We start from the raw sequence: 17,826 nt of genomic DNA, 5'->3' as shown, positions 1-17,826 counted from the left end.
GGAACCAGACGATCTCGGTCTCAACGAAACATAAATTCTCAGGAGAAAAGTTAAATAGCATGCCGCGGGTTCCGGTGATGAGTCGGATCCTATAATTCACAAACTCCCTCAGCGACTGGACGGTTGGGGTCATGTAAGCAGAAAAGCCGCATCAAGTGATGCCGCCCTCGCTTCAGCCTTCAGCCGCGCGACTGGTGACTATATCGATGGAGTGCTCGTTAGGATACAGATTGCACTGCACGGCCTGGGTGTGGACTTTCGAAGCGGGCGTGAGACTGCATACAGATGACAGGGAGTGACTGATATCGGTCGGCATCGGCTGCTCCAGATTCTATGGCGCGATCAACTTACAACCAGGTGTTGATGAGGAGTGTGCCCGGCAAGTGCGGCCACTTGATGCGCGCAAACCCGAAGATCCGAATGCTCCCCTTTCCAACGAATGTGGCCCCCAAGGGACGGGCCAACCCATGACCAGTACCAGACAATAGGAAAGGCAAGCAGTCTTTTTGCAGGTGCTCAGTACGTCAGCATCATCAACCACCTACATAGGGTACGTTCGGTCGTCTTCAGTTCTGGCGAGGTCGTTGTGAGTAGTTTCCTGGCTGGCCAGCGCACCAGCGTGCTTGTGTGCCTCGATTGCTGGGGAGCTCTGGTACGGACCTGACCAACAACAGCAAAAGTGCTTTGAGCCCAAATCCATTGATCTGAGTCGGCGCTCTTCAAAGCAAGGAGCCCGCTCAGCGTTGGACCTATGATCGCACTTTCATCTGTGTTAAATAGCGTCAGCAGTCATGCCGTTCACTATTGACCAGACTATTGGGCTACCGAGGGCCTGGGGGTTGCAGCGCAGACAGAGCATCGCACCGCATCTCTTTTGTCGTTGGCCACAGACCTGGTAGCGACTGCTGCATTAGAGTGAGGCGAAGAGGTGAAATAGCTGAGCTACCGAAACTACCGGGCCAATAAACCCGAGGTGACAAGAAATAGAAAACAAGAGTAGGTATGACTGATAGTCCTAGATATGAAACCATGGATGAGGATGAGAGCCAAGTACCAGGAGCTCGTCGGGAGGAATGTGGCAGTGACTGGTGAAGTCCAAACAGTAAAGAACAGTAAGTAGAAGGCGACCAATGATGCCAGCATCGTTGATTGGCTAGCAAGGTGGAATACGGCCCGTGCATACATTATATTATGTAACTACATGTAGGTATGTATGCCTCTGGCGATCCTAGTGCGTCTCCCCCATCAGCCTACCAAACCGCTCTCACAGGCTTTACTTGTTTCACACCTTGGGCCCGAAGTCGCGTCTTCACATGAAGTGTGGGATGCGGGCGACATAGTACTAATAGGCCACCCACCCCTACGCCCGTTCGCCTAATTGGCAAAGAGCCCGGGCGATTCGGTGGCTGCAAGTCCCGATCAAATGGGCGGCCCAACAGAAGCCTACCATACCGCATCCACTACCTACCTATTTGATGTACTTGCCTATCGGCGGTTCGCCAATATCTTCCTCTTTAGCTCGGCGGAAGAGGTTCTTGGGGACAACGGATGATGCCGGTATTGCAAGATTTCGTCTATGCAATGCGGGACAGCTGGCAGATCGCCACGTCTTGCAGATTTGGGGGAGGTTCCATGCTAAGAGGGCTCGGCAAACCTCGTCGCTGTTTGTGTATGCATTGCATCGGGCCATTTGATAGGACGAAATCTACTCTGCCAATGCTAGGGGAGTTCGAGCTTCGGCCTGCTGGATCGACCTCGTCCGCTCTTTCGAACTGGCCCCTTGGGTCTTGGGTCTTGAGTCTTGAGTCTTGGGTCTTGACCGTAACGGCAGACTCGTGTCAGGAAATCATGAGATGGTTGAGCTGTTGTGATGGTTGCCGTGGGGCAACGCTCGTCCCATGCTAATAATATTGTCACAGACTCGGCAATAAGGAATCGGATTATCTGGTAAGAATCGCCCGGCTCGACTACATACCTTGATGTATGTATGTAGGTGCAGGCGCGCTCATAACTTAGCCCATATGGTTTACAAGCTTGTGATTTGTGGCACGCATCTTGCGCAGTGGGACTGTGGGACTGGCGGACTGGAGGACTGCTACTCATTGCATCCATCCCACTCCTGTTAGGAGCTGGAGCTTTAGAGGGGGCGTATGTAGAGGGGGACACGGGGACCAAGGCGACTAATGTTGGGAAGAACTCCCTGATCAATCCATCAATTCCACCGATTCTAGAATGGAACAGTACAGTTCCACTGTCATATGTACGTACATACGTGCATTAACCTTATGTGCGTGTGCTGCTGTCCTCCCCCCATGACAATATCTGGATGGCCCTTAGGGATACGGATCAATAAATATCACAACCCGCTCCAGCCTATATTCCAGCCCTCAACACAGCAAGCTGCTCCGAGCTGATCTTGTAAGCGAAATCAATTCGAATGTTGTCATGTCATAAAAGGAAGCAAGATTCTTCTGTCTCGCATTGGTGAGCGCCGAGCCATTGACGTTGCGTTGTTGCTTGTGCCTGGAGCTACGGTACTCGATTTGCTCTAATGATTTTGCCCCGCTGACCGTGTCGTGGTGGAATGCTAGGATAACAACTGGGATTGGATTATCTCAAGTCGGACCCTTCCTGACCGCTTGTGTTCTTGTATTTCTGTCCCATTACCTGCTGAACACAACCAAACATACCTCGAGTCGCTTTCTCGTTCGCCATCTTTCTTTTCAGCCCGTCTTGTCGGCAGCCATCGCCCATTTGCCGTCGCCCGCCCTCGAGCATTTGAAGCCACGGGGGATGCGCCTCTAGGACCACGTCGACCGTGACGTCAATCGCCCTTTATATATACGCCCTGGCCAGCTTGGATGAACCGCTCGATCGCCTTCCTTGTCCCTCGCAACTCTGGATGCGCAATAGGCTGCGGCCGCTGCTTCAGTACCGCAGTCTAGCCCACTGCTTAAATTGCGCGACCGCCCACCAACATCAACGAACTGCCCCGTAACGTTACCATGGCGGACACAACTCAGCTACAACCTGCGGCCTCGATTAAGAGCTCGGCCGCGAGCATACCGCCGAGCCCGGGGATACCCAAGCCGCCCGGCTTCATTCCTTTGGTCACCGTGGTAGACTTCCACCATGCGAGGGGGCCCGAGGTCGAGAAGTGGTTTGGGGTGTCAGAGGGGACAGACCCAGCTGCAGAATGGGATTGGACGTTGTTGCCCTTCATGGCGCTGAGTGACGGTGCGCATGCGTAAGTGGGAAGGCACAACCATTTACTTGACTTCGGTGTTGATATTTATACGTCCATGTATTGCAGTACGACCGAGGACTTCTCCTATTTTACCTTGCTTAAACCCGCCGCCGAAGACCTGCCTCCGACTTCGCTCTTCGGTATATCCTGCACGCGCCAGATGGATGCGTCACAGCTTCTCAATCGGCCGCCGGAAGTGACTCGATCGACGGTTCAGAAGGCGGTGGTGGTAATAGCGGACAGCCCACAGTTCTTCGGTATGCTCCGAGAAAGGCTGTCGGTGGTTACGAGCGCTTGGTTTGCACAGCGTGAATTCACCGACTGTGAGATTCTAAGACGCTTCCAGGAAAGCTTGAAGGACGAAAAAGAGCGAGGGCAACTTAGTGAAGAGGACCGGGATCAGTACCTGGGAATGAGCCTTCGTGAGCTAGTACGCGAGTTCCGATGGCAAACCCTTGTGCTTTTGAAATGTTGCCTGTTGCAGCCCAAGGTGAGTAATGAAGTTTGCCGCCAATGTTGTTGTGTGTGCTGATAGCCTTGGCAGATGTTGTTCTTTGGCTCAAGGTGCGAGCGCCTGTGTATGATGCAGTTCTCTCTTATATCTCTAATTCCGGGTCTATTGAGGAGTCTGCAGGACTGTGCAGGTCCAGATCTAGACTTCTACGAGAAAAGCTTGAGCAAGCCGACGAGTTTGCGGACTAGTGACCGCAATTCGCTGCTTTCATACATGGGGCTACCGCTCCAGATCTTCGGGAAGGTAAGATCTTCAACCCTTGTCTAAACGGCTGGCCAGTATTGTTAACTTGGGACAGGGGAGCTTGTTCGGCCCGTACACGCCTCTCCAACAACTCGATATTCTCGCGGATTTCGGTACAAAGTCGTACATTGTGGGCAGCACGAATTCTCTCCTCTTACAACAGAAGGACCGCTATAGCGATATTCTCATCAACCTAGACGATGACACGATCAACATTACGTCGACATCACTTCGCACAGCATTGGTGCTTACTGCAAGTGACCGAAGATGGATAGATGTCATCACCCAGGAAGTTAATGACACCTGGGACGAGAAGAATCCTCAACGTCCCAATCATATGGGCTATCGCGGTAGCGAAGAGTACATCCGGCTTCAATTCGAGGAGTATCTGCTGTCGTTGATTGCCGCGGTCAAATACCGCAACTACCTGGCGAAGCACGGAAATGACCCGAAGGTGGTTCTACCCCATGTGGAAGGCGACCCGTCGGTTGATTTTGGCACCGAGTTTGTAGAGTATTGGGCCAAGACCGAGAACTATCGGATGTGGAATACACACACTGACTCCTTGCTCTTTGACATTGTTGAACCCAAGCACCCTTGTGCTGGTGGGTTGACAATGGAGGATGTTCAACGGCGTCTCCAGCAGCAAGTGCAAGATCTACATCTGGACGAGCGATTTGCTGCTGGACGCGAAGTCTTGGGCCGTAATGCAGCCGCCGCCCGAGATAAGGCCAGTACCATGTTCAACAGGTTCTATGCCGACATGGAGACAATGCGCGAAGCACAACGCAAACGCGCCGAAGAGGCAAAGTCTCCCTCTGCCGAGGGCGCAAAGAGCCCGGAGTCCCAGACAAGTGTGACCACCCCTGGTGCTGGTGCTGGTGCCAAGGTGGGTGCGTATGTAGGCAGCTGGGCGTCCTGGGCGTCGGAGAAGCGCAAGCAAGGTTGGGGTCGCTCAAACAGCGGCGCTAGTACCACTGGCGGAGGATGGGGATTCGGGGCCCGCAAGGCAAAGACGGACGCTAACGGATATTCGTCGCCGCTTAACAGCCCTGGGCCGATGACGCCGGGCTTCCCTCCTCTCGACAAAGGGTGGGCTGCCATGCGGGGCTCGACCGATACCAATGACAGGGGCGAGTACCAACGACCAGGCACACAGCACAGCTTCAGCGAAAGTCTACTCGACGCGGCAGGGTCGGAAAGTACTGCGTCCAGCCCTGTGAGCCCGCGCAAGCCTGAACGGCCACTATTGGGTAACGACAGTACCGCCCAGGGGTCGCCTCAAACAGAAGGCATCGATGAGATTGTTGCCAAGAGTATTGTAGATCTGGATGCCAAAGCTGTTCCAGCAGCAGCAGAAGAGCAGAAGAAGGAGGACGTGGAGGTGAAGGCTGCCACTCCGGCAGTAGAAGAGCAGAAGAAAGGCAATGTGGAGGTCAGTGCCGCCCCTCCGGTAGAGGAGAAGAAAGACGAGGAGTTGGTTAAGGCTGCCCCTCCAGCAGAAGAACAGAAGAAAGATGATGTGGACTCCAAGGCTATCCCGCCAGCGGAAGAGCAGAAGAAGGATGTCAGTGCTATATAGCAGCGCGTCCAATACCAGCACGCGCTTGATCAACAAAATTTTGAATACGATACGTCTGACTACTGTTCATGATGAGTTCGTTCGGTAGTTCCTTGTCATTCAGCTTGGGCCACAAGATGCTTTTTGCGTCGTAGAACATCTTATTTCGCAGAACTAACAGCGACTAGAATTGCGTACCATCACGCGGTCTCGTGTTGAACCATCCGAGGAAGCTATATACTACATTTGGGAGGGGGAGTATGCTGGTTTCTCGCAGCACAAAGTATGGCCCGCCCGCAACCCTATAGAAACAAAGACTGGCACGGTCAAAGGGCAGTCAGATGGCATGCTTTCAAGAGCTGCGTTCTTGGTATGCACTAGAGACACCAGTCAATGCTATACAAAACCTGGAGGCTGGGAAAATATGCAGTTGTCTGAAGCATTGCCATGCAATGGCCACCGAGGCACGTTCAAAGTAGGGACGTCACCCCCAGGGGAAGGAACCACGCACAATCTCCATACAACTGGGGGTTTCCTGATGGTGCAGCTCCTGAAGCAACTGCCCGGTTTGTGGGTATTGAAAGATTGCACGTGTGCGGCTTCCTCAGAGCAACGCGAGTCCGCCACTGACAGGTTTGGTGCAGAATCCCTCAAACCTGAGGCACTGATTGATCGAAGGCAAGCACTCCTCAGGCAGATGTGGCTACACTCTACTGATCTGGTGCACTGGGCCCAGTCCTATTTAACCTGCTCGGCGGTCGATGGGATTCCAATCTTCTTCTTCCTTTCTTCTGCGGTGGCGGCGGCGGCAACGCGGGGCGGCTACGGCTGCTACTGTTGTTGTTGTTGGGCTGCGCCTCGGGTAGATCAAGAAGTACTCAAGGCTGCTGGGTGGTTCGCCATCCAGTATCGACGGCCAAAATTTTGGAACCTAACGAGTCTTTCTCCCAAGATTTGTCTTCATTTTTTTTTTTTTTTTTCATTGAGTGCTTGGCTTCGTGCTGGGGCTTGAAGAAGAATGGTGATGCTGTGTGGTCGACGATGAACGTGCCTTTCGGGCCACAATCAGGACAGACGATAGTTTGGACTGTAGAGAGTGCATCTATGCTGCCATTGATCAAAGAGCCATCCTCTGGTGCTAGAACTTCACTCGGGATGATTGTTATAGGCTGACAACGTCAGTGATACGATGCTACTGCGATGGGGACCTACTTCGTAGGCATCGCTGCCGGTCTACGGGCCTTCAACCATTCATGTACGGGGTATTGATGATACTCACGGTTTAGCGAGAGTTGTACGATGGTGGCGAGGTTGTGACTTGATTGCTTGAACTGAGCGACATGAGGTAATGGTAAGCAGCGCACCTTCCTGGTGTATGTAAGTAGTATGTAACTGCCATATGAAATTGGGAAAGCCCTCAACACCGCATTCGTTCACAGTACGTTCCGTAGCACCTGCTTCGGCTACACACTTTGACCTTCCCGGAGGAGCGTGGGGTACTCTCGATCCTCCAGGGGATCAGCCCACTAAACACTAAACCCGCAAGCGAAGGACCCTGCATACGGACGTCAGCCGTTGAGCCGCCAGCAACCGTGTCCCGAATGCGATTGACCTCCACCACAGAAACATCTCGGCACCTTCCAGTCGCCTAACCTGTGACTTCTCACATGCGAGGGAGGACACTCTCCCCAAACGCGAACAACAACACATGCCCGCCATGGACGACGCCCTTTCCCTCTTAGCCCGGGCTGTCGGAGCGACACCGGTCCCTCTGCTCATACTGGCCTTTGCCGCGCTACTGGTCACGGCATTCTACACAGTTAGGGTCACCCCGAGCAATTTGGCAGGTTTCCACAAATACTAAAAAGCAGTCACCACAGATTTACGCAGTTCTTCACTTCGTTGCACCCAACCCGCGCGCCGTCCTCTCCTCCGAAAAGACGTACAAAACCACCACCCCCGACGGTAAAGTCGTCACCCGCCAATTGCCCTGCTGGCACGACCGCTGGCTGGCCGAGCGTCACGCGAGCGAGAACCGCGCGACCCAAGCAGCCGATGGCCCCCTCCTGCCCATCCCGGACACGGGCTCCATCGAACCCGCCGAGATTCGCCTCAGCGTCGTGATCCCGGCCTACAACGAAGAGAAGCGCATTCTGCCCGCGCTCGAGGATGCTGTCAAGTACCTGGACGCCCACTTCGGCCGCGAGTCCCAGCGCGCCGCTGCCGACAACGGCGACAAGGAGAAGAAGAAGGGGGCTCCGAGCCCGACCTCGCCGCGCTGGCACCATAGGATTCCGCCAGAGCAGGCGCTCACGGGCTACGAGATCATCATCGTGAACGACGGGTCGCGGGACCGGACCGAGGAGGTGGTGCTGGACTTTGCGCGGCGCCACGCGCTGCACGACGTCCTGCGGCTCGTGACACTGGAGCGCAACCGCGGCAAGGGCGGCGGCGTGACCCACGGCCTGCGCCACGCGCGCGGCGAGTTCGCCCTCTTCGCCGACGCCGATGGCGCCTCCAAGTTCAGCGACCTTGGCAAGCTGATCGAGGGCTGCGAGGACGTGACTGACGCCGGCCATCGCGGTGTGGCGATCGGAAGTCGCGGCCACCTCGTCGGCAGCGAGGCCGTGGTTAAGCGCTCGGCCCTGCGCAACTTCCTCATGCGCGGCTTCCACTTCATCCTCATGATCCTGACGCCCCCCGCCACCTCGCGCCTCCGCGACACCCAGTGCGGCTTCAAGCTCTTCTCGCGCCAGGCTCTCCCCCACATCGTCCCCTACATGCATGCCGAGGGCTGGATCTTCGACATCGAGATGCTTATGCTGGCCGAGTCGGCCCCGGCCGTGCCGGTGCTGTCGAGTGAGGGTGCTGTTATTGGCAGCAGTCCCGGGATCAAGGTAGCCGAGGTGCCTATTGACTGGCACGAAGTGGACGGGAGCAAGCTAAACGTCATACAAGACAGCGTTAGGATGGCTGTTGGCTTGGCTGTTCTGCGTGCGAGCTGGATGATGGGTGTGTATAGACGCCGCCTTACATAGATATCACGCGAGAGCGATGGGTAAACGGATACACCGCATTCCCCGGGGAAGAATACCAGAAAATTGCTTGTATATGCGAACGGCTCTACTACTACATAAGATGGCGCGCTTGTCACAATGGCAGAAGACCAAAGTTTGCTTCATCACCTGCAAATTTCGGGCATGGCAGTGAACGTAGATGAGATCATAGCACAAGAAACGCTTTGAGATATACCAGGACATGCATCAATCATGAAGATCGTCTTCCACGTATAGATTATAGTATTATGTACGATGTGGCGATGAATGCCCTGCCTCTGATATGATATGTACATAACTCCTAAGCGCCCGCCGAACAATGCCCATTGCCTAACAGCAGCGCTGGCTTTCCCAAAATGATATCGACCGCGTAGTAGAGCTTTTCATCCCACCACACACTCTCTCTTTCTCCTAGCCATTTAGCTGGAGCAAACACCAGTGGTGTGGGATTATTGGCCGTAAAACACCAGGTCCAAGCAGTAACATTTGTGCCGGCTCGGTAGTAAAGCCAAAATGCTTGGGCGCTACGCGCGAGCGTGCGCCATCTTTTGCAGTCGTTCATCCTTCTAATGAGCCAAACTTCCAAAAATGAGAAAACGAGACGCAAGGCTATTTTAAAAGCAAAGCAGTTCAGATCTCAAATAAGAAATATGGCCGCGACATTTTTTCGTTTCTTCTCGTCAACTCGTCAACCCGTCATCCATCACCCGTCACCCATGCTATCCGTCTATAACGCCTCGCGGTACATGACGGGGAGAAATACGACGCAGGCAGTCCAAATGATGCTGATACCCCTCCACAGGTTGACGGGGATGTTCCCACAGACCCCTCTCCTTCCAGTCGATCCAGACGGACAGGAAGGCGACGGTGAAGAAGTGGTAAGCGAGGGTGAGGGGGCGCTGGATGAGACCGCCGAGCATGCCGACGGGCTCGTCGACGATGCCCTTCTTGAAGTAGGCGAAGCAGCCCTTACGCAGCACTGTGAGGTTCGGGTCAGCGGCGCTGAAGAGACTGTACAGCGCCATGGCCAGGACGTTGATAATGGACGTCAGGCTCTTACGCTGCCAGTGGAACTTGGCCATGGCCTTGCTCACGGCGGCGCTGTCGCCAAGGTTGGGGATCTGGTCCGGGGCCAGGAGCTCTGAGAGGAGGAGGACATCGTTGAGCGCCACCGTCATGCCACCGCCCGTTAGCGGGTGGCGCATGTTCATGGCATCGCCAAGAACCACGATGCCGGGGTTCGTGTCTTGGCGTGACGGAGGAAGCCAAGAGTTGGGCATGCTGCGCGGGATCTTGTCGTCCTTCTCCAGGGCGGCACGGAAGGAGGGTTGGATCGCGGCTGGCAGCTGGGGTAGTACGACGTTGGCCATGTAGCCGCGAACGCCACCTTTGGCGGGCGCGGCGTCGGGGCAGTTCAGAGGCACATCGATGAGGGCACGAGTCTCATGGGTGCCGATCTGGTACAGGAGAACAACGGTCTGGTCGCCGCAGCAGACGTGACCGTAACCTTGCTCGGGGAGGGGGCAGTCGATGAGCTCAAGCGCGTAGAACTTGGAGCGAACCTCGGGCATGCGGCCGACGTACTGCTTACGGAAGATGGAGGCGTAGCCATCGGCCACAATGGTCAGCTGACCGAAGAAGAAGTCGGGCTTCTTCTTGCCAGTGTCGGGATCCACTGTCCGCGCCTCGACACCAAGGATCTCTTTGGCGTGCTCGCCCTTGATGGTGGCGACAGCCTCGGTCTCGACCATGGTGATGTTGGGGTGGGCCAGACAGGCCTTGCGCAATTGGTTTATGAAGCGGCCGTGGTGGAAGGCGCGGCCCTCGGGCCTGCCTGTCCTGTCCCTGATCGTCTTGCCCTTGGCCGATCCGTTGGCGTGGCCGTTGCCGTTGCCATTGGCGTGGCCATTTTGGGTAGGCTCGGACATGAGCACGTAGGGGGCGAGGTGCTGGGCGCCGACCTCGTCGAGCTTGGGGAAAGGGATGACGGCCTCCTCACCGTAGTTTATGACGTTGTATCCGTAGCAAGCGGCGGCGTCGATTCCCTCGGCGCAGTGGCCCAAACCTAGTTTTCGTAGCGACGCCATGCCGGCCGGCTGCATCAGCTCACCGACAATGCGGTCCGGCTCCTTCATCCAGCGCTCGAGCAGGAGGACGCTGCGGTTTTGGCTTGCGAGGGCGTGGGCTACGGCGCACCCGAAAACGCCGGCACCTACCACTACGACATCGGCTTCATGATATGTGACGCGGCGCTCCTCGCGCTCGTCTCGGGTCTCGGTTCGTGTCGCCATGAGAGCAGCTCGGGCTGGGTGTGTGTATGGCGGGAGGATGTGTGTATGGTATGCTCGAAGGAGTGGAGTGGTAAAGAACGAAAGAGTTCCCAATCTCGCAAAGGATTGACTGACTGTGGGAGCGAGGGGCGCTCGTGGGTGGGAAGAGGCGAGGATTGGGGAGTTGAGGGTAATATGGAGTAGCGCTTAGTCGAGGTGAGCGTTCCGTTCAGTTCCTGTTGTAAGTCGAGTCAACACCAAAAGAATGAATGAATTGGTGGTGTAAGTTAAGGTTTTAGGCAGGTTCAAGGGGCCCAATTGAATGCAACACTCAACGCAAAAAGCAGTGCAACGTTGGGTAGGGTAAGTACATAGATGTGTAGTGAATAGTAGGTCTGGTAGTACGTACAGGCAGTAAGTACAAGAGGCCGGCGGCGGGTGGTGCATGTGTCGACTTGTCTTGGCTCGACTCGTGTTGGTTCGGGTTGGGTTGGGTTGGGGTGTCGTGGCGTGGCGGTTTCTTGATTCTTTATGGGCCTTCAATGACCACTCGACCCGCGAGCCGACGATGTTCAATGTACTCAGGCAGTCAAGCGCGTCAACTGGCAACAGTGCAGCCAGCAGCCCATGATAGTCCGATAGTCAATTACGTCTGCTCATGGTCATTCGATGGGCAGGCAGTCCAATCTCTTCTGCCATCGCCCTTCCGGGGTCGACCCCTAAAGTTTGGGTGGGCCTGCCTTTCTAGACTGCCAGATTATTGCTTTTTTTTTCTTCTTCTTTTCTTCTTTCCCTGCCCTTCTCTGCTGCTTCCGTCGTAATCCTAAGCCGTTCAATTGGGTTAAGCCCCCACCCCGCCAACGGGTCCTGGCACACGCCCTGGCACTCCGCTGCCCAGGTACCCTTTTTCTAGCTTGAGCCCTTTTCCCAACCAACCCTTCCTGGCCTCCTTGGCCTCCTACCTGGCCCCCCGGCCTCCCTAGCCCTTCCCTATCTCGCCTTAGCTAATAAGCATGCAACGGGTCAACCGTCGGACATATGACAAGCGGTCAGCACGTAGCCTTTCCGACTCACTCGGGTCCCTGCCCAGAACCTGCCCTCTGGCCTTGATTGTCGTGGCCGAGATGCTGCCACCACCTGTCAAGAGACCTCTATTAGCATGTGATCCTGCTGAGCCATCTTCAATATAATTCTACGTAGCGCCGATAATCAGGCCACACGCACTGCAATAGTCTATTCTCCTCATGCGAGGCGCCAGAAGGGGACAGTTGCTTGGCCAAATGCTTCCCGAAACATATTTTGGCAGAGGCCGTACTCATGTACAGTAGTACAAGTACACCTTGCGTGACACGACATTTCCCTAGGTAGCAAAAGGGTGAAAACTGACCAGCACTCGGACGAGTGCACCTACGAAACCCTTTACACATACCTGGAGGCTTGTGTAAAACCATGCATGATACCTATATCTAATTGCATTGCTACATGAATCATATAAATATGTACAGCATCTAGAATATCTAAAACATCATCCCCCAACGGCTACTTGCCGGATCGGGAGGTCGTTGTAAGTCGGGCCTGGGGTCTCAGCCACCAAACCGGCTTCCCGATACGGCTTGCCGGCTTCCATCTTGGCCACAGCGTCGCTCATTATGCTCAGGCACTCCTTTTGGATCTTGGCACCTTCCCGAATCTGCAGGGCCCGGCGTTCCTTGATGCTGACAATTCCGGCTTCTAGAACGTCCTTCATCGAACAGACCCGGTCCGTCGTTTCCCATTTTCTCATGTGTCTTCGGGTTTCTTTGAGCAATGCCAATGCACGCACATCTGCCGAGCAAGGACTCGAAGACAGTGACCCAACCACCCATTGGAGCCCGTCCACATCCATCAAGTGATAATACGCCATCAGCAATGCCCTCAGGCTCTGGGTTGTGAAGCAAGGGTTCGTCGTCCCTCTCTTCTGCATGGCAACTTGACAAAGGGATACGGCTTGGGCATCGCGCCTCGACTTGGCCGCAATGACTGCAGCGTGTGTCAGGACCGAGGGATTGATGACTATGCCCGCGGATTCGAAATGAACAATCATGGCTCTCAGTCGATCAATGATCTCCTCGAACGCGCCTCGGAAAGAATCCAATTGAGCTTTAATGTACAACCCAACAGCAATGCCCACGTCGTGTCCTTGCTGCGACGTGCTGGTGATGAGCCTCATTGCCTTTGCAAAGTTCCCCGTCTTCCGTTTGAGGGACGCAATAACAGCAATGCGAAAACAATGAGGACACCACGCCATCCCGTACTGCAGAGCCCGTTTGTACATGTACACGGCCATGTTGGGCCGACCGCACTGCAACTCTTCTTGCATTGCAGCGAAAACCTGTCTGTTGTTGGCAGATCTCGCGTAGTAGGGTTTCCGGCTTAGAGATAGCTTCAAAGACCGAACTCTTTGGCGGGCCGGCTTTCCAGTATAATTGCCGTCCATCAAAGCCGCATTGTGCATCATGTTTTGCGTCACATCGTCAACACTCGCACCTTGAAGTTTCCTCATCTCAGAAAACAGCTTTCGCAGTTGACGGAACGGCAGCTTCCACTTCAGTCGGCAATTTCGAAGAACAGCGTTGACGAAACTAGGGGACAGGGCAAATCCGCTCGAGCTGCAAAACTGGAGCCAGCGAATAAGCCCAGGGGCATCATGAAATTCTCCATACAAGTTGGCCACCAGAGACACCATGAATGGGTGCAGTTGCATGTGCATTTCCTGGATATAATACTGAACAAACTGCTCGACCTCGGCAATCGGATGATCTTGCGCAAAGACCTTCAGTATGCGAATGAATGATTGCTCGTACGCTTCGCTTTGCGTCTCCCTATGCGGCTTCATCTTGGCAAAGTCGCTCAAAACGCCGTCCCAGTCCCCTGCTTGAGCCTTTGCTAGGGCAAAATAGCCCATTAACCCGACATCCTTGGCCATCGCGGGAGTCATCATGATAACCTCATTGCGGTAATGTCGCGCCGCTCCAATGTCGCCAGCCATCACCGAGAACTCGGCCATAACCTTGTAAACATATTGCGGGTACGCAACTTGGTCGAGTAGCCCCTCCTTTAACATCTGATCGAATAGGGCTTGCGACTTTTGGAGGTCGCCAAGACGACTCCAATTTGCTTGCAGAATCCTCATAAGCCAGGAAGTCTTCAGGGGTTGATTACTGCTGTGACACAGGCTTGCCAAAGCTCGTAAGGCGGAACTAGCCCGGGCGCCCGCCATATACTCCACAGACTTCACAGCCATCTCCACTGTGTCGCTGAAGCACTGTTGGTCCGGATGACATTTCGAGAAGTTGGCCCTAAATAGTTGCAGGACGGATTTGTGGTCGCGGTATTCGAAGAGAGCTGATATGACCATGACCGTGAACTCGGTGGCATCTGCTAGTTGAGGCAAGACACGTCCATAGATTTCGCGAACATACTGGGGCTGGTTGAAGGCCAAAACACGTTCAACCAAGATTTTCCCAAGAGGAGGCAACTCTGGGGACAGCATGGAAATATTGTCCTTGAAGTGCGGCGTGAACAGTTGTACGGATAGCCGCAGCATTTCCAGAGCCTTAGCTCGTTCGTTTCGGTCCGACGCCAGCTCAGCGGAAGGCAGCGCTGATTCAATAACGGGTATAGGATCATGCGCCCAATATTGCTTCATGCCAAGCCAGCCTGACTGAACACTGGCAGCAAGAACCTTTTGTGCACCATCCCAACGACCTTTTTCTTGGCAGTGCTTGCACAGCGCTATAGAAAGATCGCACCACCTGTCTTCAAGTTGCGCGAGTAAGCTTTTTGCTTTGCACCTGCTGCAGAAAATCGCCAATGATCCCATCCAAGCTATTTTCATCTTTCTCTAACGAGTCCAAGATGCCGCTGATAACGAGAGTCAGGTCTGCTTTGGGCACATCTTCATTTTGAGGTGCTGGCCCGCGCACCCAGCCACCGCTGTCCCTCCCTACCGGCACGTCGAAGGAGGTGCTCAACGACGACAATTTGCGCAGCGGCTCAACCGAGTATCGTGTAGGACCTGCATCTCGTCTAGATCCCTGGCGCGTAGCTGGCCTAGTTGACGTAGTCCTTTGCGATTCGACAGCCTCAGGTTGCGATGAAGGCTGAGACGAAGATTGCCCCGGGGGCGTCGCGACAGAATTTGAGTCGTCTTCCACTCGCCGCTCCTCCAGGCTCGAGAGCTGATCCGGCCGGTAGTGCCAATGCAGGTCGTCGCTGTGTAGTAAGGCCGGGTCGTCGACGGGGAATGCAACAGCGTCGGCCGTGCCGTGGTAGAGCCTCGAGGATTTAATCTTCTTCTTGTTCTCGATCGCGGTTCGCAGGGTGCTGATCCGCCGCCGCCTGTCGTCCACAATCAGGCCAATGGCACAGGACGTGCCTAAGGCCAGGCCTCTGAGTGCATGTATCGCGGCCTTCGAAGGCACGGGCAAGGGCGGAGACATAGTAGTAGCGCATGGGTCTGAGCCATGTCGAGCTCGAACGTTAGTTAGCGACCATTGGTATTAAAACAAATGAAATGGCGTCTCGGATCGAAAGGTATGTGTCGTTTTTACAGTCGATGTCGTCGTTGAACAATCGTACGACGACGGGAAAGCTAACTTTGCGGGCTGAGGCTCCCTGGGGTCAATTGGCCGGGCGGCCGGGGCAGGAATTGGAGGTCAGTCACAAGCGCTGGATCAACGTATTACCGCCTACTTAACCTACCTAGACCTTGGTGGGACCACTGATCTTTGATGGCCGCTAAATAGGTGCTCTTTTTAGTGCTGGCCAACACCACTGCCACTTGCACAAAGTTGGTGAAGCAACCCCTGGGTGTCGTCAGTTCATGAATGAAACGACATTTCTGTAGAATTGCCAATAATTTGGCGGTTTTTTTGTTTTGTTTCTTGCATTGGGGAGCGGCGATTGGGACCATTGCCAAAAGCCACTGGTGGTAGATTCGAGATTTGTGTTGGTGTGTCTGTGTGTGTGCGTGCCTGTCTAACTGCTCATGATCTATCTTGTTCTTCATCCCCATCTAAAGCCTCGTCTATGGATTTCCAAACGCCCTGCAAATGCTGTTCCGATATAGTACATGTTTGGTACATCCGTCTAGGGCGCCATCCCCATCACCAACCCCCCATCTCTCATTACAATGATGCTTCCGCTCCCTCCCGGGGTATCCAAACCTCCAATTGCCGCAAAATGCTTTGGTATAAAAAGAACATGCATCCACTCTGTACACTGGTCCAGACACCGCGTGGACCGACACCCCTGAACCAGCCGCCGATGCCTTCTGTCTTGTAGATCATTCTCAGGCCTTTGAACACCGACGAGGTATCCAGGGTGGTGGCACCTGGCCGAGGGGTGTGTGTTGATGGCGAGGACGTAGAAATAAGCCGGTGTTGCTCATGAGAAGGAGGGGCTGCCTTGGGATGCGTAGGTTTCGCCGCAGACTTTGACTCTGCCGCAGTGCGCTCCTTCGGTGCAGGGGGCGGCGCGGGTTCTATCTGCGTTTGTAGACGTGTTTTCACCACATCCAAGGGACATGTTATTACGCCAGCAAGTCCTCCACCTGCAGCGCCGGTCAAAATTTCCAGCGGCGTCCCGATCTCACGGCTCCGCTTCCATTGACGTGCCCAGCTCTGGAACTGCTCGTAGAACATGAACTGCAGAGCGGAAAAGGGCAGGTCGCGATATAACGTTGCCCCATATCCGTGAAACAGAGTGCTAGGCCCTTCGACCCGTACAATGGTTTTGACGGCATCGAAAGTTGACTTGTAGTTGTAACCTGATTTAAAATAAGGGTTGTTATGCCTGCCTTGTAGTTGCAAACGGGTCTTCAGAACTTCAGATGGCACATAGACGATGGAGGCAGCGAAATCGCCAATGGCACCTGTTTGACTTTGCGTAAGTATTCTTTCTGCGTGAGTTGTTGCTGGAGAAGACACATACCGGCTGTGAGGTATGCGATGTGAGGCTGGATACTATAGTCCAACATAACCCGCTTGCTCCACTCGTATGAACCAAAAAACAGAACCGTGCCTGGGAAAGACCCCAGCATTGCGGGCAGCCATCCGCCGTAGAGTCCTCGCCGAATGCCTTCTTGGCGCCATATCGTGTAGTACGAAGAGCCGAGGGACGAGTATTTTGGCGGGAAATGAGGGTCGCCTTGTTGTCGTGTCTTGACGGTATCGAGCGAATGCATCAACATGTCTCCCGTGGTACCTCCTAAACCTCCAGCGATCATGTTCTGTGTGCACGCGACGAGTCAGTCGATGTAGGGGCAACTGCACAGAGCCTGCGGCTGCAACTGACCTGGAGCAGAGGCGAGCGCCTCTCCCATTCCCCGTCCTTGGGTGCCATGTTTGTGTGTTCAGGTGGTTTCGATCCTGCTATGAAGTCCGAGGAAGTCGACGGGAAGATGGAATGCGCAGAATGTCCATTGTTCGCAGCAGGAGAGGGCGAAAGAGCGACTGATCCGAACGAATCAGACTGCGGAGCAGCCGTGGAAGTGCTCCGAAAATCGTCCAGGGGCATTGCCCTCTAAGTCAGAATGGTATTCCCACCCCGCGTCGAAAGACAGAAGGTGAAATGAGGTTGTTGGAAAGGGTTGATGACGAGAAGCCCTTTGGATAATGCGAATTTACCTTCCCTATCCAGGGCAACCCGGGTCTAAATGGCAATTTTTTGACGTGATCGGTCTTCGGATAACACAAACCAGGGCCCACCGCCCACCGGCGGCCGAAAAAGGCACGTGCACGGGATGATCTCACACGTTAATCTGCTTCTTTCTTATCAGATGGAGGCCTCTAGTTGATCTATTGTTTAATAGCAGTCGATCTCGAAATAAACCTGGATTCATAATTATACACGCACTAATATTAGAACTTCGGTAAGGCTTATTAATTAAAGTT

At 54.4% G+C, this 17,826-nt stretch overlaps 5 protein-coding genes across 5 annotated transcripts; 2 read left to right on the top strand and 3 right to left on the bottom strand.

Moving 5' to 3' along the window:
• Positions 1–3,005: 3,005 nt before the first annotated feature.
• On the top strand, positions 3,006–5,586 carry PG986_005987 (transport protein Avl9-domain-containing protein; the record flags this gene model as incomplete). The annotated part of the gene is made up of 4 exons (XM_066842209.1): positions 3,006–3,247; positions 3,314–3,737; positions 3,792–4,004; positions 4,060–5,586. 4 exons carry the CDS (start codon positions 3,006–3,008, stop codon positions 5,584–5,586), a joined length of 2,406 nt encoding a protein of 801 aa, XP_066702071.1.
• Positions 5,587–7,282: 1,696 nt separating this feature from the next.
• Positions 7,283–8,603, top strand: PG986_005986 (dolichyl-phosphate beta-glucosyltransferase; the record flags this gene model as incomplete). Its single annotated transcript, XM_066842208.1, has 2 exons — positions 7,283–7,384; positions 7,446–8,603. The coding sequence occupies 2 exons, from the start codon at positions 7,283–7,285 to the stop codon at positions 8,601–8,603; spliced, it is 1,260 nt and encodes a 419-aa protein (XP_066702070.1).
• Positions 8,604–9,340: 737 nt separating this feature from the next.
• Positions 9,341–10,912, bottom strand: PG986_005985 (squalene monooxygenase; the record flags this gene model as incomplete). Its single annotated transcript, XM_066842207.1, has 1 exon — positions 9,341–10,912. The coding sequence occupies one exon, from the start codon at positions 10,910–10,912 to the stop codon at positions 9,341–9,343; it is 1,572 nt and encodes a 523-aa protein (XP_066702069.1).
• A 1,504-nt stretch (positions 10,913–12,416) lies between these two features.
• On the bottom strand, positions 12,417–15,372 carry PG986_005984 (uncharacterized protein; the record flags this gene model as incomplete). Its single annotated transcript, XM_066842206.1, has 2 exons — positions 12,417–14,685; positions 14,780–15,372. 2 exons carry the CDS (start codon positions 15,370–15,372, stop codon positions 12,417–12,419), a joined length of 2,862 nt encoding a protein of 953 aa, XP_066702068.1.
• A 687-nt stretch (positions 15,373–16,059) lies between these two features.
• On the bottom strand, positions 16,060–17,449 carry PG986_005983 (mitochondrial carrier; the record flags this gene model as incomplete). Its single annotated transcript, XM_066842205.1, has 3 exons — positions 16,060–16,805; positions 16,865–17,162; positions 17,228–17,449. The coding sequence occupies 3 exons, from the start codon at positions 17,447–17,449 to the stop codon at positions 16,060–16,062; spliced, it is 1,266 nt and encodes a 421-aa protein (XP_066702067.1).
• Positions 17,450–17,826: the final 377 nt, after the last annotated feature.

This window comes from Apiospora aurea (genome assembly GCF_038362705.1).
Source record: "Apiospora aurea strain CBS 24483 chromosome Unknown utg000004l_segment0_segment0, whole genome shotgun sequence".
In the NCBI taxonomy this organism is placed as follows: domain Eukaryota; kingdom Fungi; phylum Ascomycota; class Sordariomycetes; order Amphisphaeriales; family Apiosporaceae; genus Apiospora; species Apiospora aurea.
The sequence above is the reverse complement of the archived record's forward strand: the minus strand, read 5'-3'. Positions and strand labels throughout refer to the sequence as shown.